The 23,333-nt window shown below is 46.9% G+C and overlaps 1 protein-coding gene across 2 annotated transcripts in view; it reads left to right on the forward strand.

Annotated features, from left to right (window-relative positions):
* KLHDC8B (kelch domain containing 8B) overlaps positions 1-22,920 on the forward strand; it is a 37,185-nt gene extending 14,265 nt beyond the window's left edge. Inside the window, exons 3-7 of one of the 2 annotated variants that reach the window (XM_033141396.1) lie at positions 1,518-2,344; positions 17,239-17,403; positions 18,099-18,323; positions 18,964-19,065; positions 21,650-22,920. In XM_033141396.1, the coding sequence (XP_032997287.1) occupies positions 1,969-2,344; positions 17,239-17,403; positions 18,099-18,323; positions 18,964-19,065; positions 21,650-21,846 (1,065 nt within the window). In that variant the 5' untranslated portion in view covers positions 1,518-1,968 and the 3' untranslated portion in view covers positions 21,847-22,920. The remainder of the gene's footprint in view (positions 1-1,517; positions 2,345-17,238; positions 17,404-18,098; positions 18,324-18,963; positions 19,066-21,649) is intronic. The other variant, XM_033141395.1, reaches the window with a different exon arrangement.
* Positions 22,921-23,333: the final 413 nt, after the last annotated feature.

Consider the following 23,333-nt stretch of genomic DNA (forward strand, 5'->3'; position numbering starts at 1 on the left):
TTTTCTTTTCTTTTCTTTCTTTTTTTTGCAGTTAAATGTGTTTTGAAGCTGTCTCCATCCCAGCAGGGACCTTTCGCATTCACTTAAGTCTGCCTCTCTCCCGTGTGGACTGTCTTTGCCCCAGAGTGTGAATGTACCTGACAGGCCCCCCATTGCGTCTTCTTGGGGCGCCTGTGATTTGTTTGACCACAGTCATCCTGACGCCAGGTGGCCTTGACCCCAGGGCGCCGGAAGTTGCTCTTGTTCTCGGAAGCGGCGGTCACAGGGGGGGCTTTGCATAATAGGAATAAACGGGCTTCCCTGACCCAGCCCCAACTTTGGCTGTGAACACACCATGCAGTTAGAGCACATTCTCTGGGGGGAAGCCATGTGATTTAAACGTATGGTGTGTGAGCAGCAAGTGTTGTTCTTTTGGTTTCTGTTGCCCTATTCAGGGGTGCCCAAACAGGGGAGCCTTTTTTAGGATTTTACCCCAGGACATATACTGCCACAGGGGCCGGATTAGGCCCCCAAAACGGACTTTGGACATGCCTGCCCTATGTGATCCTGGGGCTGAAGAGGCAAAAAGGAGGCATGTGTATATATCACACAATTACACATTAAAAATGTAAACCATTAACAAATATAAAAGGAACTTTATCTATCTATCTATCTATCTATCTATCTATCTGGTACTGTGAAATCACTTTAAGGTGATTCAGAGGAAGCGACTCATAAAGGAATGAACAAACAAACAAACAAATAGTAACCCTTGATTCTGCCCTTATAAAACGCAGGATGGCATGCTCACACCTCGGGTGTTTTTAAGGATGGGGAGAATCATTCCCCAATTAACTGCTTTTGGTAGTGTATACAAAAATGGGGGAGAAAGGGGCGGTTAAGGCAGGGTTGGCCTTATCCTTTGGCGAAGTGAGGCAGCCGTCTCAGGGAACTAACTGGCTGTGGGTGTTCTAAAAAAGACAGCAATTCCTTCTTTTTTTGTTTTATTTATTTTTGAGTTTTTACTGGCAGGGGGCAGGAAGAACACTTAATGGGATTTGTTTTGCCTCAGGTGCCGAAACCACTTTTCTGGCCTTGGGTACTCTGGTTATTTTGATTTGTGAGGTGGGAGGTGCCACGCCTTACTCCGCCTCAGCTTTTTTGGGTCGGCCCTGCTTCTCGTGAGAACGCAGCAGTGAGGTGGCTGTGTGGCCTTGTAGGGAAGGCCTTCACATGGCAGATGGAGCTCGCAAACTGTGCCTCAGCTTGTACGGGATGTGCTGAGCTGGTTCTGGGGAATGTGTAAATGAATCTGAAGCCCAGGGAAGCTGGAGACTTTAGCAGCTGCCAGATTTGGGATTTCTGCCCAAATGCGTAGGGCAACCTGAGGCCTGTGGGCAACCCTTTGGGAGATTTCACTGCGGCCTGTTTTGTCTGTAGACAGATTCCTCAAAATGGCTCCCATGGTAGTCGCCAGTAATCTTGTACCTCTCCTTGCTTAATGCTATCTTTCTCTCTCTCTCTCTGCCCCTTGGAAGCCGTATTAGGACTCATCATCTGCACAAGACAAACAGATCCAGAAGACAACTTGCCAAGAGAGCCGTACTTCCGAAGACTGGCTTGTGTGTATTAGACATTTGGTGGCTACCTCCGGCATTTCAGGCCTGAACGTGAGGCATCTCTTGCGGAAAATCCCTTGCAGTTCCGGTTAGGAATGGTTCCCTCCCCACTGGAGACAGCATCCCTTGGGCATCACGGCGTTCCTCGCCTTCTCCTCCAGGAGTCCTTGGCCCCTCCTTGCGGCCGTATTTGCCTCCCAGTCTACTAATGCCTTGTGGATGTGGAGTTTCAGCGGCGCAGGAAATAAGGCCTACCAACTGCCTCAGGCCAATCCCTATAGGTCTCTGGGGGGCTGCCCTACGGAGACACCGAGCCAGCGCAGGGGCCGTCGCCATGTCTGCCTCCTGAGATGCCAGGCTGTTCGGTGACATGGAAGCCGCCAGTGCCAAATCCTTCTTCTGGGAGGCTTTCCCGCCCATGCCAACTTGCCGGGTATACTGCAGCCCAACCTTCCAGGATGGGCACCTCTTTGTGGTGGGGGGCTGCAGCCAACAGGGGCATCCCCTGGACACGGTGGAGATGTTGGATATTGTTTCGCGCAAGTGGACGGCGCTGCCTCCTATGGCCACCCCGCGGGCAGGGGCTGCGGCGGTGATGCTCGGCAAGGATGTGCTGGTAATCGGAGGGGTGGATGCCACGCAGAGCCCGCTGGCCTCAGTCGAAGTCTACCACGCGGATGAGGGCAGGTGGGAGAAGAAGGCAGACCTTGCCCAGGCTTCCATGGGCGTCTCTGCGGTTGAGAAAGGTAGGTGCTGCGAGAGACTGGGGCTGAATCTACACCAATAATAATAATAATAATAATAATAATAATAATAATAATAATAATAAATTATTTGTATCCCGCCCTCCCTGGCCAAAGCAGTGAAAATGCTTTTTTTTTTAAAAAAAGTTTAAAAATAAATATGGCATTTTCCATTAGCTCACCTACACCATCTAGTGCCACATTTGTATAATGCACTTAGAACACACTTAAAATGTTATATTTGCAGCTGCATAGCTGAGTCCCGGAAGAAGTAGGCTCCAAGGTGGGAGACAGGAGGGTCTATCTCTTTGTATGTGGGTGAATGACAGGATATACAGAAGTTGAACGGAATCCGTTCCAGGAACATTCGGGAACCAAGGCACGGCTTCCGATTGGCTGCAGGAAGCTCCTGCAGCCAATCAGAGGCCACGATGGACATTCGGGTTCCAAAGAACGTTTGCAAACGGAACAATCACTTCCGGGTTTGCGACGTTCGGAAGCCAAAATGTTGTCTCGCAAGGTGTTCGACTTCTGAGGTATGACTATATATGATACAAATATGATAAAGGGCCTTATACGTATTTTTTTCTCTCTTTTTTTCTTTTGCTTTTATATCCTTTTAAAAATAATATTCTTGTTCTGTAGACTGGTTTGATTCTTACTGTATTTTATGTGGAAATTTTCAGTAAAAAATACTTTTCTTTAGAAGAGAGAAAGCAATGTGCAGATTCGTTCCCATGTAGCTCAGGAGGGTAGCATGATGTGGAACAAGAATCTCACAGCGTGCTTCTCTTCTGAGCATTAGCGGCCTGCAACAAATTTTTGCAGCATGGTTCTCCTGGTCAGGCCACCAACCAGCCACACCCTCACCAGGGTTCCCCATTCTGCCATACCCCAGTTTTATCGATTCCTCGTCAGCGTTCCGTTCCATGGAGCATATTCAGTTCTCATTGGTCTATATCAGCCCCCTCATTTTTTTTTTCATTCCTCTGCAAACCTTGGGGTTCCTCCAAGCCTGTCTCTTGTGTACGGGTTGTGTCCTTTTGACTGCACAAGGACCCACACTCGGCGAATGAGTTGCTGTTGTTGTACTAGCTGCTTCTTTAATTAAGCACTCAGCGCATGATGAATGGAGTTTCGGGTTTGTTTGCTTTTAATGGGAGTCAGGCAGGGAGGAATAACTTAAGTGCAATTGCACACACCTGGTGCTTCATTTCAAAAGCCGCTTACTCGGCTGCTTTTAAAAGAAAGCCTGATGGTTTCTCGGTTGCAATGTTTTCCGATGTTTAATTTTGTCACTTTGCAACCTGCCTCGAAAATGCCTTTGCTAAAAGGTGGGGGATCCAAGCTATGCTAGGTCCTTAGCAGCTCTCTGTGCAATATTGGCACATAAGCTTAGAGCCTTCTTGGGCTATGAATCCCTGATATGGGTGCTGACACCTGTTTCTGTAAGGGAAGGCAACTCGGGTTTAATAAGATGCTGGGCATATACAGTGTCCCATAGGTAAGTTTTTCTTGCTGACCCAGCATCACGTTCAAATCAGGCCTGAGATTCACAATTGGTCAGCTTGGGCAAGAAGGATTTGTCTCCAAACTCTGCAATTACACACGACACCCATTATTCAGTCTCTTTCTCAACCATCACCTTATAGCTCAGGAGTCAGCAAACTTTTTCAGCAGGGGGCCAGTTCACTGTCCCTCAGACCTTGTGGGGTGCCGGAATGAATATATACATACATATTTAGATATAGATATAGATATAGATATATAGATAGATATGGAGGGGGGGGAGAACGAATTCCTATGCCCCACAAACAACCCAGAGATGCATTTTAAATAAAAGCACACATTCTGCTCATGTAAAAACACCAGGCAGGCCCCACAAATAACCCAGAGATGCATTTTAAATAAAAGGACACATTCTGTTCCTGTAAAAACACGCTGATTTCCAGACCGTCCACGGGCCGGATTTAGAAGGCGATAGGGCCGGCTCCGGCTCCCGTGCCTTAGTTTTTCTACCCATGTTGTAGCTGCTGTTAGCATCAGGCTACAATAAAACAGTGAACAGGGTGTTGATTACAGTGACTGCTGCAATTGACAGAAGATAATATTACCAAGGCTACTATCTGTAAACAAACAATAAACGTCCATTAAAATGGCAAAAGTAATTTCTTTCCCAAATAGGTTTTATCTTAAACAATTGCAAATGCAGTAAATAAATAATTCACATGTGATATATCAGTGGTTCAGTGCTCATTTCTTTTCTTTCCAAAATAGATTTTATCTTGAACAATTGCAAACGTAGTCATAATGATTGCACTTGTGATATACCAGTGGTCCAGTGCTCGGGTGTCGTTCCGGTAATCAGACGTTTTGTCGCTAAAGAGCTTAGTCATCGAGCTTTGTAGTAAATAATATACAAGAGAAGACTGCATGTAAACGACTTAAAGCAGGTTTAACAAACTGAAGGACATCGTCCTCTTTCTATGCTCCTCCCGATGGAAACATGCAGATGGGGAAATATATACCCCCTGCTTTTATCATCTTGTGATATTATCTTGTGAAATTTGCAGTCCCATTAGGCTGCGACAGAGGCAGAGATGAGAAACAGGGCCGCTCCTTTGGCTCCGCTGAGAGATCAGCTCCTTTTGACTCCAAACTCCTCCTCCCTGAACCGTTTCCATTCCGAGCTGATCACCACGAGAACTTTGCAACTTTCAGAATTGATGCCTGAGCTCCATTGCTTTCCTCTTCCCTCCCCGTTGCCCTTTCTTTCTGTGCCATGTCTTTCAGATCATAAGCCCAAGGACATGGGCTTTATTGTTATTTCTTATTTCTCCGTAAGCAGCTCTTAAGAGTCTTTTCTGCTGAAGAGAGTGATAAGAATGCTTTTAAATAAATAAAACGAACATTGCTGGTTTTGATGTAATGCTGCTTTGAAGGAGCTTGCCAGTTTGATTGGAGACCGGGTGCTGGGAAACCGGGTGTCTAAACCTCTCTCCTCCTGCAACTTCCTCCACCTAAATTGTACGCCCTTAAGATCTTGTTAGCCCTGCGGGGGACTTGGGCTGCCTCTCCTCTCCCAGGACAGCTTCAGGAGGGGTAATTTAGATTGGAAAGATACCGGTAGATGGAACAAGTGTGGAAGGGTTTAATACTCCCCCACCCAGTACTGCTATTCTGATTAAGATTTGGGAGCCTTCCACAGCTGCTGTAAAGTTAAACCACCACCCCCCCCACTCCCTGAAACAGAAGATCTGCTCTTCAGTTGCCCACGTAATGTGTAGCTTGGCACTCACACCCTCCCTTGTAATATGCAGTTAGCAGTTTCTGCAGCTGAAGACATTACTTATTAAAAGCTTGGCATACTTAGAATTTTTTAGGGTATCTGTTCTCCATTTTTGGAGTCTTTTAGTGTGCGTGTCAGTTATCTCTCTGTTGTCTTTGGAGCCGGCTGCAGTCTTTTTAGTTCTTTGCTTATCTCTTTCCCCTTCCCTTTCCTCCTTTCCTTCTTTTCTTTTCTTTTTTAAAAAAAAACACCCTAAAACTTCAGTGTTTCATACAACCAGGAATAGATTCAGAAGCCTTGTCTGATAAGGCATGAAGACAATAGTTTCATCACTAAGAATTTTAAGTGTACGTGTTACTTTTCTTGTGTCGTTTTTGTTTTTTTTACTCATCCGACGCTAGCAAACATAGCCGCTGATCATTCATGCAATCGCAGAAATAATAATAATAATAATAATATTTATTATTTGTACCCTGCCCATCTGGCTGGATTTCCCCAGCCACTCTGGGCGGCTTCCAACAGAAATCAAATACAAAAATATCACACATTAAAAACTTCCCTAAAAAGGGCTGCCTTCAGGTATTTTCTGAATGTCAGGTAGTTGTTTATTTCCTTGACCTGTGATGGGAGGGCGTTCCACAGGGCGGGCGCCACTACCAAGTAGGCCCTCTGCCTGGTTCCCTGTAGCTTTGCTTCTCGCAGTGAGGGAACCGCCAGAAGGCCCGCGGCGCTGGATCTCAGTGTCCGGGCTGAATGATGGGGGTGGAAAGTTTTTGTCTTTAAAAAAATATTTGGCACTTAGTTGTTTTCCACGAGGGCCTGAACTCTTTTAGTTCATTTACCCCAGACCTCACTTTAAACCACAGTCAAGCCTAAGTGTGGTTTAAAGGTGAATTCACAGTGCCCTGGTGCGTGGAGTATAAACCGTGCCTGCTTTTATCCCTCCCTGCTGCTGCGATACCCAGGAGCTAATCCATGGTTTGGTTTAGCATTCTGTCTCAGCCTGGGCTTATGGTTTGTCTCCCTTCCAAAGAAATCATGAGCCTTTAACCAAGGTTTGTTCTTGGGGGGAGACATAACTTTGCTCCAGGTTTGGACAAAGCATCGCTTCCACCACATGGGCTATCTATAATATGTATTCTGACCCCTCCACACACAATAAATGCAATCAATCAATCAATCAATCAATAAAATCCCTGGCATCTCTAGGTAAGGCTGGGGACATCTCTTTCTTGAAACCTAGGAGAGCTGCTGTCATTCACTGTTCCCAATGCAGAGATAGTTGGGCTGCAGGTTTGACTCATTACAAGGCAGCTTCCTGATTTATATTTACTTGAAACATAGCTTCAAGCTGGATTGCCACAAAGGCCAGCCAATTAGCACCCTGAGCGCTTAAGTGTTTAAAGCTCAAGGTTTCTTACATGGTGCCTCCACCCCGCTCCTCATTTAATCCCACACCACAGCTCTGTGACGTAGGTAAAGCTGAGAGTTAGCGACTGGCGCAAGGTCACCTTGAGAGCTTCACTGGTACAGCCATGCCTCGTGTTGCGTCTGCTTCATGTTGCGTCTTTTCGCATTACGTCCCGCGGCAACCCGGAAGTACTGGAACGGGTTACTTCCGGGTTTCGCCGCTCGCACCTGTGCAGAAGCGCTAAATTGCACTCCTCACATGCACAGAAGCGGCAAATCCTGACACGCGCAGACGCAGTGCTTCGAGTTCCGGGCATTTCACATTACGGACGGGCCTCCAGAATGGATCCCGTCCGTAACACAAGGTACCACCGTATAGCATGACACTCTCAATCTTAGGGTTGTGGGTTCGAGCCCCACGTTGAGCAAAAGATTCCTGCACTGCAGGGAGTTGGACTCTATGATCCTCGTGGTCCCTTCCGACTCTACAATTCTATATGGGCCAGGTGAAGATTTGAACCCAGGACCTGGTCCAACACTCTTAACCACGACACCACCACTGTTTGGGAATGTGGGAACTTTTGTACCTGCTCCACACACTGAGCTGCTGGCACTGCAGTTGGGATGTGGCCAAATATTTGTGGCTGCAAGGCCCATTTTGAAAATAAAGTTTGTAAATATGCTGCCCGGGCTGTCTCTTGTTTCAAAAAAATGTTAGCACAAACTTGATACCCTTTCGATAAAATTCTTGCTCGGTGAAATGTATTATACAAGCGGCACAGAAAAGCATAAAGCGCTGATGCCTTTCATCACTGCTTGGCTTGGGTGCAATTTCCAGGCAGAGATCAAAACACGCAGCTCTGTCTACTGGCTTTTGTTCATTGCGTATCGCAGGAGTTCAAAGCAGCACCCAATAGCTTCAGTGTCAATCAGAATCTGGGGCAACTTCAGCCGAACTGCATTTCCATTATGCAGGTACCCGATGTGATCCAGAAGGGAAGGAGGGAGTAGATCTGATCAGCTGTTAAGCTCACTGAGTGACCCCGAGCCCATCGCTGCTTCTCAACCTCAAGGCATTGTTGCGAGGATAAACTAGGAAGATCTTTGTGTGTCCAGGAAAATTTATGACCACCATCTCTGTTGGCCTTTTACTATAGCCTTAAAAACTATTCTTGCCCATATTCGGGTGGTTTTTATGGTTGTTATTATGTTCAAGAACTGTTCTCCCCTCCCCACGCTATCATATTACAAAACATTAAAATAGATTTCACTGCTGTTTTAAATCCGTAGTGATTTTTGGTATCATTATCAAAACCTTTATTGGCATCACTTACAAACATTCAAAATAAATAGGCCAGTACGATCTCGTTGCCATTCGTAGCGATTTTCAGTTGATTACAGTTAGCTACCTTAAATTGCAGCTAGGAAGCCAATATCATGTGCAACACTGACTCCTACTCTTGAAATTAAAACCATGCCCAAACACTTGCTAAAATATTCCAAAAAGCTTTTATTTGCAGAGCCAGTGTGGTGTAGTGGTTAAGAGCGGTAGGCTCGTAATCTGGTGAACCGGGTTCGCGTCTCCGTTCCTCCACATGCAGCTGCTGGGTGACCTTGGGCTAGTCACACTTCTTTGAAGTCTCTCAGCCCCACTCACCTCACAGAGTGTTTGTTGTGGGGGAGGAAGGGAAAGGAGAATGTTAGCCGCTTGGAGACTCCTTCGGGTAGTGGTAAAGCGGGATATCAAATCCAAACTCTTCTTCTTCTTCTTCTAAAGAGGAATACAGTGGTACCTCAGGTTACAAACACTTCAGGTTACAGACTCCGCTAACCTGGAAGTAGTACCTCAGGTTAAGAACTTTACCTCAGGATGAGAACTGAAATCACGTGGCGGGGGGGGGGGGCGGCAGCAGTGGGAGGCCCCATTAACTAAAGTGGTACCTCAAGTTAAGAATGGGTTCAGATTAAGAACGGACCTCCGGAACAAATTAAGTTTGTAACCAGAGGTACCACTGTATTTACATTCACCTGCTTACCCAAGCATGGGCTTCGTTTTTCTTAGCTGAAGATTGCAGCTTCTTTCTTAAGCATTCAAGCAAGCTGTGTCTTCCTCTCTTTCCAATGCTTGCACTCAGCCTTCTGCACATTGCCCAGCTATGCTGTGCAATTCCTTCTGAGAGGTTTCCGCTTTCTCCTCCCAGCAAACTTCTCTTCGCTGCTTCTTTGGGAGAACATCAACTTCTGTACTTTTCTCTGTCACATACATTCACACAGAAGCATTGGCACTGCTCTCCTCTATTGCATTTGGAGAGAGAGTTATCTAAGGCTGTCTCTTTTTCGGTGCTCATGGAGATAGATGCAGCCATTCCAGTCACTCACTCACACACAAAACAAAATGGAGAATGCAATAAGAAACCTCCCGTGTGACCAGAGTTAACCAATCACACAAGAGTTACTGGGGAACATTCCAGAATTAAACACACAGTGATGCATTTAAGCATTCCCAATTTCAGCAAATCAAATCGCTATGCTCAACATACAGTACGACCAACGATCTCAATGAAAGGGCAAGTCAATATGGTGCAGACGCACCTTCGAGTATCTATGTCCCAGGTTTATATAGGGCATTACGTGTTACCACAAGCACCTCAGATTTGGCTCGGTAAAATATGGGCAGCCATTTCAACTCTTTCATAACTGGCGTTCCGTGTTCCTAGTACACTGCCCCATGTAACAACTTAGCCACAGCATTTCCCACTATCTGCCGCTTCCAGACCATCTTCAATGGTGGCTCCACATAGAGCACATGACTACAGCCCAGGCATAGGCAAACTCGGCCCTCCGGATGTTTTTGGACTACAACTCCCATCACCTCTGACCACTGATCCTGTTAGCTAGGGATGGTGGGAGTTGTAGTCCCAAAACATCTGTAGGGCCAAGTTTGCCTGTGCCTGCTATAGCCTGTCTATTCATGTCTAGGAACAGCAGTAGCTGACAAAAGGCACTCCTGGCTATAAATTTCACTATGGGCTGGCTCTAACCCTACGCCCAGACTATGCATTTCTTCTTTCAGAACAGGCCACCTTCCCAATTCCTGGACTTGGGAGCCACCCATCTACGGCTGGAGGATCGAGAATGTGTGGGAAAGTGTCAGCTGCTGCTGCGCTACTGCACGCATCAGCTGCTAGGCGAGGAGGCTGGGCAGTGTAAACAAAGCCCCGCTGCACCTCTGGTTTCAACGGGCCTCGTCCGCCCTCACTGACATCCTCTTCAAACTCCAGGGAAGGTTTCCTTGCGAGCCATGAGGACTCTCCAGCTCTCTCCTGCCATTTCTGGGGTTGAATAGAAAATTGAGGGCTACATTAAAATGCAATGTAAAATTTGGCAAGATTAACAGAAGTGATAAGAGGTGGTAGTAATCAAAAATTTAATCAAAGATGGGAGAAATTTGGAATATATATGAAAAACCAGTGCCCGAATATAAAAACTTGGATCCATTTCTAACATTCTGTATTGGTAAAAAAGGGAAGGAAAGACAAAAAGTCAATAAATTCACATGAACTTTGATTAAATGATTGAAAACGCAGTAACAAGTAAATTAAGCAATCCGGGAGGAGGGCAGGCGGAAGCCTTAGTCAAGTTTACAACTAGGTATTATGATTTATGATTAACTTGGATTAGTTATGATTTATTTATTTAAGTAGTGAATATTGATATTTTATTAATAGACAATATGATTGAATGAATGAATATGTACGACTTGTTTTGTTTAAATTTCTTTTTGATGTATTATGGTTATGTGTGTGTGTGATGTTTGTTTTCTTGTGTATTGTTTTTAATGTATGAATGTTACAATTCTCAATAAAGATTTATTTAACAAAAAAAAAAAAAAAATGCAATGTAAAATTTAAAGAGGTAATATTATCGAAGTCTTTTTCAAAATCAATATACTGGCTTCTTGAAAAACACAACCCAAAGTGCACTGATTTTTAGCGCACAGCTCCAAGCAAGCTTATTCAACTATGTGCAGTAGTTTGCTGTTGCAAAACAGCCATTGCACACTTTGCCACATCCCTGCTGTTGATGTGCACACAGCACCTAGCAGCTGGAGAAGTCACCACTACTCTTCACGGCAGAAATGAGAAAGCCACAGCTTTTGATGCGAAGGTGAAATAGTCATAAACCCATTTAAAAAAACAACATGAATACAACTGGTGATATCAGCCCTAAGGTGCTCAGACAAACTATTCAACAACCCAACCAACATTTTAAGTGCAGATGCCGACAATTAAACTTGGGACATTTATATATGCAAAGCAGGTGCTCTTCCATTGATCTGTGGCTTCCCAGCATGGGTTGGCACATTGATTTTATTCAGTCCATTTAATAATTTTTACATTACAGCTAGACAGTACATGCCTATAGATCTCAACTTCACAGAGTTAACAAATCAAAAACTCTAATGGCCTGAACGATATATCCTTAATTGTCTAGAATTTAATTGCTCCGAACATGCCTTTTAATCTTCTTTTCATATTTGGGTTCCATTTTCCTTGACCCAGCAGGTCACAGAACAGGTTACAACATTTTAAAACTCAGTACTCCGTGACTGCCATCTGTTTTAACTGTTTTTAATCCTGAATTTTAAATTATTGTAACTCGCCCTGGGACCTGCTTGGCGTAAGGGTGGGCAAAAAATTTACTAATAACAGCAAGTTGTTAGTAAATTACTGTGGTGATAACAATAATATTGAATCACTTAAAGTGAATCACAGTCCAAGGAACAAGATAGATCCTAGAAACACACATATCAAGGGTCAAAGGCCCAGGCAGCATTGCTGTGTTGAAGGAGTTCCACAAATTTTACCTTTGCGCAGTAAGCTACGTTCCAGCCATGGAAAAGGCAGAGGATTGTCACACATAAACTCTCCATCCAAGCAAGCAAGCAAGCGGCATCCTTGCCGTTTGATGACATATTCCAGGCAGGCAAAGACATTTGAGGAAGGTGCAGGGAAGGGCTAATGAGAGGTGCTGAAGCCTAGGGGGCAGATGAGGTTTGTGGAGAGGGCCTAGAGGATTGCACCCAGACCCCGGGCCTAAAGTTTCCTCATCCCATCAAATAATAATAATGATTTATTATTTATACCCCGCCCATCTGGCTGGGTTTCCCCAGCCACTCTGGGCGGCTCCCAATCAAGTATGAAAAACAATAAAGCATTAAATATTAAAAACTTCCCTAAACAGGGCTGCCTTCAGATGTCTTCTAATAAAAGTCTGATAGTTGTTTATTTCCTTGACATCTGATGGGAGGCCGTTCCACAGGGCGGGTGCCACTACCGAGAAGGCCCTCTGCCTGGTTCCCTGTAACCTCACTTCTCGCAGTGAAGGAACCAGAAGAAGGCCCTCGGAGCTGGACTCAGTCTCCAGGCTGAACGGTGGGGGTGGAGACTCTCCTTCAGATATATTGGACCGAGGCCGTTTTAGGGTAAGGTTACCAGACGTCCCTGTTTCCTGGGGACAGTCCCCGGATTTACAAATCAGTACCTTAACAAAATCCATCTATTCAGTAGGAAGTTGAAAAGTGTCCCTGGATTCATTGAAAAATAATCTGGTAACTTTAGGGCTTTAAAGGTCAGCAACTACACTTTGGATTGTGCCTGGAAACGTACTATTCCAAGGCCTCTACTGGGATCTGAGACAAGAAGACTGTAACCTTTTGGACACCACCACTCCCAGCCGCACTTGGATCTCGCCAGCCCTGCGCACTGGGGGTTTGGGGAGGAACGCAGGAAGAGAGAGAGAGAGAGAGACAGTGCATATCTGCAAGAAATATGACGGTCCCTACATAACAGGTTCTGCTGCAGTTACCCCCCCCCCCATCTCAGATTTGGAGAGGGGCGTGTCTCTTGAGTCTGCTGTCTGCAGAACGGTGTAGCAGAACTTGGCAGCATGGCTGGGTTGCCATGGCGTCTCCAGGGATACAACGCGGCGAGTATAATTCAGTGTGATTGCTTGGTATCCCTGCGATGTTCGTTGCTGATCAGGTTGGGAAGCGGGTGGGGGCATCATTTGGGGGAAGGGCAGGTGCTGGGGGGGGGAGGACCTGTCTTGGTGGGAGGTGGGAAGATGGCATGCAGATTGCAGTATGAGATAAGGGACTCTTCTTGCTCAGTGTGGGGAAATGCAGCCAGAGGGTTAGGGAGCCTCTTTCCCCCCAGTCTCCTTACCCCCGGGGGGGGGGTCACTTGGGAAACTAGTGTCATGATTTTCCCATGAATACTTCCCCAACTTCCGAATGGGCAGTGGAAGCCTTATAAAGTGAATTCTGTGGGAGACTGATTAGAATCAACTTGAGCGCTCAGGGAGCTGGAGGAAAAATAAATACCGAGCTATGCTTGATAGTGAGTGCAGCGGTTTCAACTTATTCCCACACCCCTTATTTTAATTATTTTTACCCAGAAACTTCTCATCTTGTAGGCCTTTTTCCTTACCTCGGCTCACATCTATCTTCCCCTCCTGATGGTCAGCTTTTACTGACAAATCCTAATGGCTGCTTCCAGCTTCCCTTTCGTTCCCAGTCCAGTTACACTCCAGAATGTGATTCACTACACCAGCTTAGATGAGGGTCAAGTTTCCACAGCTTTATTGCTGGAACTAAATCCGCTCAAAACCTCGGGGTCAATTGGTAGGTTTGCCACAAACTCTAGGATCATTTTGAAGCAGGGATTTGTAATAAGTGACGAGGAGAAGTCGCTACTTTCGTTTACAGATTTACCTGGGCTGTGGAGTTCACCAAATCCTTTGGAGGGCTATAAAATACTTTTTTCCTTTAAAAAAAAATTAACTTAGCTGAAAGGTCAAAGGCGTTAATGTGCAGTGAGGGGAGCCCATTAAAAGGTGCTGGTTGAAGTGTGCATACACACACACACGAAAGCTCATACCAAGAACAAACTTAGTTGGTCTCTAAGGTGCTACTGGAAGGAATTTTTGTATTTTATTTTGTTTTGACTATGGCAGACCAACACGGCTACCTACCTGTAACTGTATAGTAACATGAGTCCTGCTGGATCAGGCCCATCTCACAGTGACCGACCAGGTGCCTATTAGAAACCCGCAAGCAGAACATGAATGCAACAGCGCTCTCCCTTTCTCCCCACCTTTTTTTTGGGGGGGGGGACGGGGGGACGGGATATGTGGTTTGGTTTTGCAAGAGAAAAAGAAGAGGGCAGATGCCGGAGACAGAACTTCATTATCTTTGACAGCTCTGTTTGAGATGGGAGAGCTGCAGCTTATTGTGCAGAGGTGAGAGAAAAGTTCTGTGTGTCAGAATTTCTGCTTCTGCTTTTTCCTCCATTGCATCTGGTCGCCTTAGAGGGGGAGAACGATGAACCTATAGCAGGGATGTGGCCATGGGCGGAGCCAGGATTTTTATTGGGGGGTGGCAGGACTTTTGTTGGGGGGTGGCAGAACTGACATGATTAGTCAGTTAGTTAAGTATTTCTATTGCTCTACTTGATCGGGGTGGGGGGAGCTGCCCCCCCCTGGCTACTCCCAAAGATGTGGCCCTCCAGATATTGCTAAACTACAGCTCCCTCGTCCCCAACCACTGCCGCGAGCGTCTCCACCCCGATCGTTCAACCCAGACACTGAGGTCCAGCACCGAGGGGCTTCTGGCGTCGCCCTCACTGTGTGAGAAGTAAAGTTACAGGGAACCAGGCAGAGGGTCTTCTCGGTGGTGACACCCACCCTGTGAAACACCCTCCCATCAGATGTCAAGGAAATAAACGGCTACCTGACTTTTAGAAGACATCTAAAGGCAGACCTGTTTAGGGAAGTTTTTAATGTTTGATGTTTTGTCATGTTTTTAATATTCTGTTGGGTATAAATACCGGGATAATAATAATAATAATAATAATAATAATAATAATAATAAAATCGAAAATTCTTTCTAGTAGCACCTTAGAGACCAACTGAGTTTGTTCCTGGTATGAGCTTTCGTGTGCATGCACACCTCTTCAGATACACTGAAACAGAAGTCACCAGATCCTTAAATATAGGGGGGGAGTGGGGAGGGGTATTAATAATAATAATAATTAATAATAATAATAATAATAATTAGACTAATGAGATTTTGGGGAAGGGGTGTAGGTTCCCCACTCTTGACCTGTGGCATAGGTTGCCAACTCACACATGATTTATATGTATGTATGCATATATTTATAACCCTCTTTTTGCACAAATCCCAGAGCAAGGCGCAACATAAAATAGCACAGTATACAAATGGCATAATTACATCAGCCAAGCAAGGGATGCCACTTAGAGGCCTCCCCTGGCAACCACAGGATCCCACCCCACCCCCCTTGCCCCTGCTGAAATTAGGCTTGAAAGAAGCCTTCAGTTGTGCTTGTGTGGTTGCAATGTGGGGTGTGTGTGTGTTGTGGTGTTTGTGCAGATACATTTTCTCCAGTTTGCAGATGTGCCCATGGACCGGTTGGTAACTGCCTGAATTTAAAGCTTCCAAACGATTAGAACTGGGTACCATGCAGCCAGTTGGGATTAAAGAGGGGTCTGTAGGCTTGGTGATATAGGCAGGTGTTTTACTTGGTAATGGGAGATCTAAGGTAGGAGCAATAGAAAAAAACAAAGCCTTTATCTATCTGTCTTCAGCACAGAGGCACAAGCGTATAGGTTTTGCAAACTCCAGGCTGAAAACATCTTAGCAATAGACTTGCCTTTGCTTGTAGATGCATGAAGGTAGTACAGTAGGCCACTGAAATTGATGGTTTTCCCACTGAAACCCAGCCAGATGGGTGGGGTATAAGTAATAAATTGTTGTTGTTGTTGTTGTTGTTGTTGTTGTCGTCACTGCTACTACTGTTACTATTTAAGGTTCTTTCATATGAATTACCTTAACAAAAGCACCACAAAGCTAAGGAGTTCTCAGAAGTTTTATCCTGTGCTTTTCCCTCCCCACCACCCAAATTTAGAACTTAGGGGGCAAGGCAAGCTCAGGCTTGTCATGGCAGAGCAAGGTGCATCTAGGATTATTTATTTATTGCATTTCTATTCCACTTTTTCCTCCAGGGAGCTCAAAGTGGCATACATGCCCCCCCCAATCTTCTTTAATCCCCACAACAACCCTGTGAAGTAGGTTAGGCTGAAGTGCAGTGACTGGCCCGAGGTCACCCAGTGACCCGGCAAAACTGCTTAGGCTAGAATAAATCACAAACACTTAGCTTTGCAAATAAGTGAAGATTTTACTCGCAGAGTTTCCAGAAGTTACACCCATTTGTTGGCAGTAAAATAAAGATGAAATAAGGTTCCAAACAGCTTAAAAGAAAAGGACTTGGTTTCCTTACTAAAAGAGTCATGCAGTCTTTGGATTAGAAAAGATGCAGGCTATAAAATCTCCTTTTAGAGAGATTCAGTTCACTTGCAGGGAGACATGGCCGCATGGATGCTTCACTTGTTCCAGAAAGCATGAAGAGAGAGAAAAGAGCTGCAGGCTGCTGAGAGACTTGCCACTTGAGCTTAGGGCTCAGGTTAGCCCTTTCATGCATGCAAGTGTGAGCAGGTAGCTGTATGTTGCAACAATTTTTTTACTTCAAAACTCCCTTAAGATGCTAACGTTCGAAAAAGTAGAAGTAGTTCCAGCTTGTTCTGATGCATTCTCTGTTCTTGAATATTCATAACATGGTTGTAATTAAAATATATTATGGCAAAACATATATATAGCGCATTGCTGTGGCATTGAGCGGCAGCCTTAGTGAATTCGTCCTGCTGTCTATTAAAGGCACCCACGTCCCTGACCTTTGTGCTACAATGCCGCAGCTCTTACCCAGCGCTCAAAAGACCTGACTGGGCCCCGGGACCTTGTGCGACACCTTTGCTTTAAGATTTCAGCCTCTGCTAGTCACATTTTGAATTTCACAGAGTCCTTATTTTGGTGCAGGTGTGGAGACACTGCCCATCAGCCCCAGCAATCATGGCCAATACCTGGAGGGCCCTGTTTCAGTGCCCTGTAATTTATTCTACACTTCTCACTCTCGTGTTCCGGGTTGGTTGGTGTCGGAAGCTAGACAGTGATTACACACGGCAGCGACTATTTTTATAACCTTGTTATGTTGTCTGCTGCCTGACGTACACTCACTGCTCACTGCTTTTTTTTGTCACCTGCCTGTTCCCTCTTCATTTCCAGATGGTGTCGTCTACGCTCTAGGCGGGATGGGTGCAGACACCTCACCACAAGCTCTGGTGCGAATGTATGACCCGGCAAAGGATCGTTGGCAGCCCTTGGCTTCTATGCCCACCCCGTGCTATGGGGCCTCCGCTTTCTTGCACGGGAGCAAGATCTACGTGATGGGTAAGAAGTAAGGGAGTAGTGTTTAGTTGACTAATCGGCTAGGTGGGTTAACTAAAACCATTATAATCGGCTCGCAGATCCTGAGAAGGACAAAAGCCAGAGTTGAGAGTGGGAGGGATGTGGCTTAGATGAAAAGCAGCAGAGAGAGAGAGCCCTGCTGGATCTCTACTCAAATCCACGGCTGTGGCTATGGCAGAAGCAATAGCCTTTTGGGGTATTGAGGCTGTGAACCCCGCCAATGTAGGCTCAAGTTGTTGTACAGGTGACTCTCCCACTTACAAGGTAATGTTCCAGGCCCCCGCACGCACAAACAGAATTGCGTAAAGTGGGGAGCACCCTCTAAATGCACTCCCTGCTGTTCTCTCTTCAATCCGTACCAAAAATACTGTATCCAAAAATATCCAACAACTAGAATTGAAGCTCTGAGGCCAGCAGGGGTTTGGAGGACACGCAGGAAAGCGGTGGAGGCTGCGCTGCCTCGCACATCAGCTGTTAGGCGGGGAGGCTGAGTAACCCCGCTTACCTGAAAAGTAACCCCTCTTGAATCCGACAGAACTTACACCCGAGTAGACATGGTGTGGCTTGTTATACTGTTAGTCCCCAGGCCTTTTTCTCTGCACCAGAATCCTCAGCCACTGCCTTTGGAACCAATACGGGTGGCTGGGCTAGTATTTTGGCGTTTCCTTTTCCCACAGGAGGAAGGCAAGGCAAGCTGCCCGTGACGGCCTTTGAAGCCCTGGATCTGGAAGTGAGGAGCTGGACCCGCTACCCGAGTGTGCCCAGCCGGCGTGCCTTTGCCAGCTGTGCCACGTTGGACGGCTGCTTTTTCAGCCTGGGAGGGCTGCAGCAGCCGGGACCCCACAACTTCTATTCCCGGCCTCACTTTGTCAACACTGTGGAGATGTTTGACTTGGAGGAGGGTGAGCTGGAGTCACGTTGTGCCTGTTCAAAGGAAAGTGGGTTTAAGGCAGAGACTGCAGTGGATTAACAGCAACTCTTACATTGCCCGAAAGTGACGGCAAAACAGCCCTAACCAACTCAGCAACTCCTTGCGCTTCAGCCCTAGTCAGACTTTCTCTTCCCATGCTGCAATGCCATATAAGGCATCCACTCCATGTTGTTGGACTGCAGCTCCCATCACCCCTGGCTGAAAACATCTTAGCAATAGACTTCCCTTTGCTTGTAGATGCATGAAGGCTAAGATGGCTGAAGATGATGGGAACTGCAGGTCAATAACATCTGGGGCCCAAAGGCTAATGAGCTCTGGCTAACCAGCATCACATTTCACCACAGAGTGAAGACAGGGAACTGAACTCCCCGAGATTAACCAATTATTGCCCCTGACTTAAGATGGGTGGATAAGGATTGTGAGTCATCTCTCCATTAACCTATCTTGTCCATGTCAAGAGATGTAAATACCCAAATTAGAGCCCTTTAGCCGAGATCCATCTTTGCATTCGTAGGTTCTTGGCCAACTGAGTTGTCCTCCCTTTACTCCCCGTCTAGTTCCTCTCCCTCCGCAGTGAGCTGAGTTCTTCCTCTCCGTCATCTCCCATCCAGGGTCCTGGAATCGACTGAGCCGTGCCATCCGCATGAGGGACAAGAGGGCTGACTTCGTGGCCGGCTGCTTGGGTGGCCGCGTGGTAGCAGCAGGCGGTCTCGGTAAGTGTGGCAGGTGGGCCACTTCTGTGCTCTTGAAGTGTGCGGAAGATGGAGATGCACAAGAACTTGTCCCAAGCTGGGGATATATTGGATTGCATGTAAGATCAAGCCCCTGGGCTTGAGGGCTTGTTGGATGGAATGCAACTCCTTAAAACAAGTAGACCTGCACCATCTCTTTCAAGTGTGTCATCTTCCTTTACCTGCCAAGAGATATGGATCTGGTTTGTGAAGTTGCTCCTTTCTGCCTCGTTGTTTGGTTCTCTCTCTCTCTCTGCGTTCCTGTTCTGAATTAGGGCTGTGGGTTAAACCACAGAGCCTAGGGCTTGTCGATCAGAAGGTCAGCGGTTCGAATCCCCGTGACAGGGTCAGCTCCCATTTCTCGGTCCCTGCTCCTGCCAACCTAGCAGTTCAAAAGCACATCAATGTGCAAGTAGATAAATAGGTACCGCTCCAGCGGGAAGGTAAACGGCGGTTCCATGCGTTGCTCTGGTTCGCCAGAAGCAGCTTAGTCATGCTGGCCACATGACCTGGAAGCTGTATGCTGGCTCCCTCGGCCAATAAAGTGAGATGAATGCCGCAACCCCAGAGTCGTCCGCGACTGGACCTAATGGTCAGGGGTGCCTTTACCTTTACCTTTACATCCTGATTCTATGCACTCTTGTGGCATATGCCATATGAAAAGATAAGAACAGCCTGATGGAGCAGGCCAGTGTCCTATCTAATACAACTTCCTGTTCTCACAGTGACCAGTCATATGCATTTTGGAGTCAGTCACTCAAAAGCAGGACTTGAGTGCAATACTTGGCATTCCCAACAACTGGCATTAAAGGTTTACTGCTTCCACCAACCAGGGGAGCTGTAGAGATGGCTTCCCCTGCATCTGGCAACCAGGGTATTAACTCTGTTTCTGAACATCAAGACTAATACAATTCTCATACAACTACACGGGTGTCCACAAGATTTTCAGGTATTCCCTCCCCTGCAAGCTACCATTTTGGCAGCAGTTGGCCCAACCCATTTCACATACCATGGCCAGCCATAAGCCACAGCTCACCGGGAACAAACGGCACACAAGTGATAGAGCACACCACGTGAGCGCTGCTTCACGTGTCACACTAAGCCAAGGTTTGTGGTTGGTTGCTCTTTGTTCCAGGCCAGGCAGGGCAAAATGGGAACAATGTGAGCAGATGAGTTTGGCTTGCTGTGACGTGTGAACTAGCCCATTACATGAACAAGACTTTAGTTGTCCCTAAACACAGGATAACTGCCTTTTGGTAGATAGAATCAAAGTGAGGGAGAAGGTGGAAGTTTTCCATTTTTGCAATCTGTGCCAGGAGCACATCTCTAGAACCAAACTCGGTTGGAAGGAAGTGTTGGGGGGGGGCATGTTGCTACCAAACATGAAATAGTCGAAACAAAATAGAAAATTCTTTCCAGTAGCACCTTAGAGACCAACTGAGTTTGTTGTTGGTATGAGCTTTCGTGTGCATGCACACGAAAGCTCATACCAAGAACAAACTCAGTTGGTCTCTAAGGTGCTACTGGAAAGAATTTTCTATTTTGTTTCGACTATGGCAGACCAACACGGCTACCCACCTGTAAATGAATGAGTGGGACAGGCATTACAGCAGGAGAAAATACAGGGGCTTGAGCCTTCCCTTCCTTCTGCACTGAATTTTGTAGGTCTTTCCACTGCATTTTTGCTCCTTGCACAAACTATTAGGGCAGCCACTGATTTACTCATCTTCTCAGATACAGGTAAGTTTTGCATGCCATTTTCTCAATGGAGACAGATGCTGGACAATGCCTTAGGGTCTGTTTCAAGGATGGGAAATATTGCCTTCCAGATGTTGTTGGACTACAAATCCCTTGACAATGGGCCATGCTGGCTGGGGCCAATGAGAGTTGGACACCATTGGGAGGGCCACAGATTCCCCATCTCTGGGCTAAATGCTTTGCTACATGTCACTGAGACCGAGCATGGGGAGTGCGTGCCTTTAGCAACCTCTGTTTTCTGCAGGAACTTTCTCTTTCTATTAACTTTCTTGCCTTTCTTAAAAACTACCCTAGATGTCCTAACAAAATACAATAAAAAAGAAGGCGTAAAAAGTCTAACTGCAAAACTCCAACCAGGTTCGTCTTTGGAATGAGAGTTAGAGGCAGGGATTACCTGAAAATGTGCCATCTGAATGCTTTCAGCATTGGGTCTCTGGCTTTCATTCAGATCCTCTCAGTGTAGCTGGCAGTCCTGGGGTGCTGGCGAAGAGGCCTGCTGTGAGAAAGCATGCCAGGATCCGCTTGCACTGTTTCTGGCTTCAGTTTGAGCTCTAAATCCCTGCCTTTCATAAGCATCCCCTCGGCCTGTAAACGAAACCTTTCGTTCCTGCTGCAGCAGGATGTGCCATTGTTGTTCATGGGAGATGTTTGCCTTGGAGCCTGGCTCAGCCATAGTGTACTCTTGTACTAGTGAAATCGGTAGATATGCCACATTTTTATTACTATTATTATTATTTTTTGCAATTGCTGGCACCAACTACCGCTTGGCTCATGGATCCGCCTCTCTCTCTCCCCACCCCCCTTTCAGGGAACCAGTCAAGTGCTCTTGGATCTGTGGAAGGATTTAACTTGGCGAGGAAGAAATGGGAGCCCTTGCCAGCCATGCCCACTGGCCGCTGCTCCTGTTCCAGCTTGGAGGCTGCCAACCTGCTCTTTGTGATCGGAGGGGTGGCCCAGGGTCCCAGCAGCGCCGTGGAGGCCCTGTGCCTTCAGGAAGGCGTCTGAGCGATGCTTGCCGGTGGAGAGATTTCCTGCCAATACAAGCCAAGAGGACTTAAAAGTGCCTGACGACGACGGTGACAGGACATGCGTACAAGGGAGCAGGGAGGAGAGCATGTGCTCCGTCGCTGACGCGGCGCCCTGCAGCAGCGACCTTTCCCTTTGCTGTTCTCCAAGTAGCTCATTTCATCTTTGCAAAGCATAGAGCAGTAGCTCAGAGACCGGGGCAGCCCTGCACTGTCAGCAGGGCACAGGCGAAACACCTTAGCAGCGCCCCCAGCCAGCCAAAGCAAGATCTGCTAAGCGGAGCTCACTCTCTCAGTGCCACAGCGGGCGCAGAAGGTCTCCTGCTTCCCCAGCCGTGGCTTCTTCATTGCGCACAGCCTTCCGACTCCAAAGGAACATGGCGAGGATATGGTCTGCGCCGTGCTCAGGTTGAAGCGGCGGAGCGATTGCCAGCCAGAATGCTCCATTCAGCACCCTTCCCCTTTCATTGTCCGTCCCGCTGTTGAACTTTAGATTGTAAGCTCTCTGGGGCACAGGCCTCCCCTCCCCTCCCCTTTCCTCCCTCTTTGCTTATGCTACTCCGTAATCTCGCCATGTATAACCGGATATCGGTAGTGCTCTATTAACAGCTCACGTTTTGCAGCACCGCTGTTAAGGCTGCCGGTAAAAGGGGCGAGCGATGACACGCAAAGTTGAGCCTGGGAGACGAACACAGCAGTGAAGCAGCCCAAGACATTCTTGCCATGCTCATTGGGCTGCGTGGGCCTGGCCCTTAACCCCGAAGGACAGCAAGGTTTCCTCAGCAGGCTCTGGGGAGGAGCGGTGGAAAGTGCCGGCACTAAGCGGAGCAGGCACTCCAGTGTTTCTGCTTTTGAGTTGCCATTGCTATCCTTGCGCTGATGTCTTTTACGCTGCACAGCTGAGATGACTCCAGGAAGGCTGGGTGCAGCCGCGACACCCTCTTGTGTGTCCCTAACTTGGTCTGTGTCTCATGTAGCACATAAGGTGCCCTCTAGCCCAGTGCCTAGGAGGTGGTGTAGCACCTCATGCCAATAAAACCAGTGGATTATTTTCCCCTCCTGGTCTTCTGTCTCCTATAGATGGGTCTCGTTCCGAGATGTGCTCCACATGCCTAAGCTGCTGTCCGCACGTAACTTTTAGCTGCTGCTGCTGGTGGTGGTAGGCAGTCATTGTAAGATCAATTGCTAGCAAGTGGTCAAGAATCGACATAGATGAGAGGGAGAAAGAGTGCCCAAAGGCAGATTTAAAGCTCAGGATGACCGAAGTCCGAAGGTTGTTAAAGGCCCAACAGCAGCTTTACTTCTCACCAATCCTCACAAACTGTCAGATGCAGCTCAGCACTCAAAACGCAGAGAGGAGCAGGAAGTTTACCGGTAATTCTTTATTCAAGAAAACAGCAAACAACACAGAGAAGCCTCAAGTAAGGGCCAGCTTTCATAGCACAGTTGCTAGGACTGGCAGTTCCT

The sequence above is a fragment of the Lacerta agilis genome, chromosome 2 (genome assembly GCF_009819535.1).
Source record: "Lacerta agilis isolate rLacAgi1 chromosome 2, rLacAgi1.pri, whole genome shotgun sequence".
Taxonomy (NCBI): Eukaryota; Metazoa; Chordata; class Lepidosauria; order Squamata; family Lacertidae; genus Lacerta; species Lacerta agilis.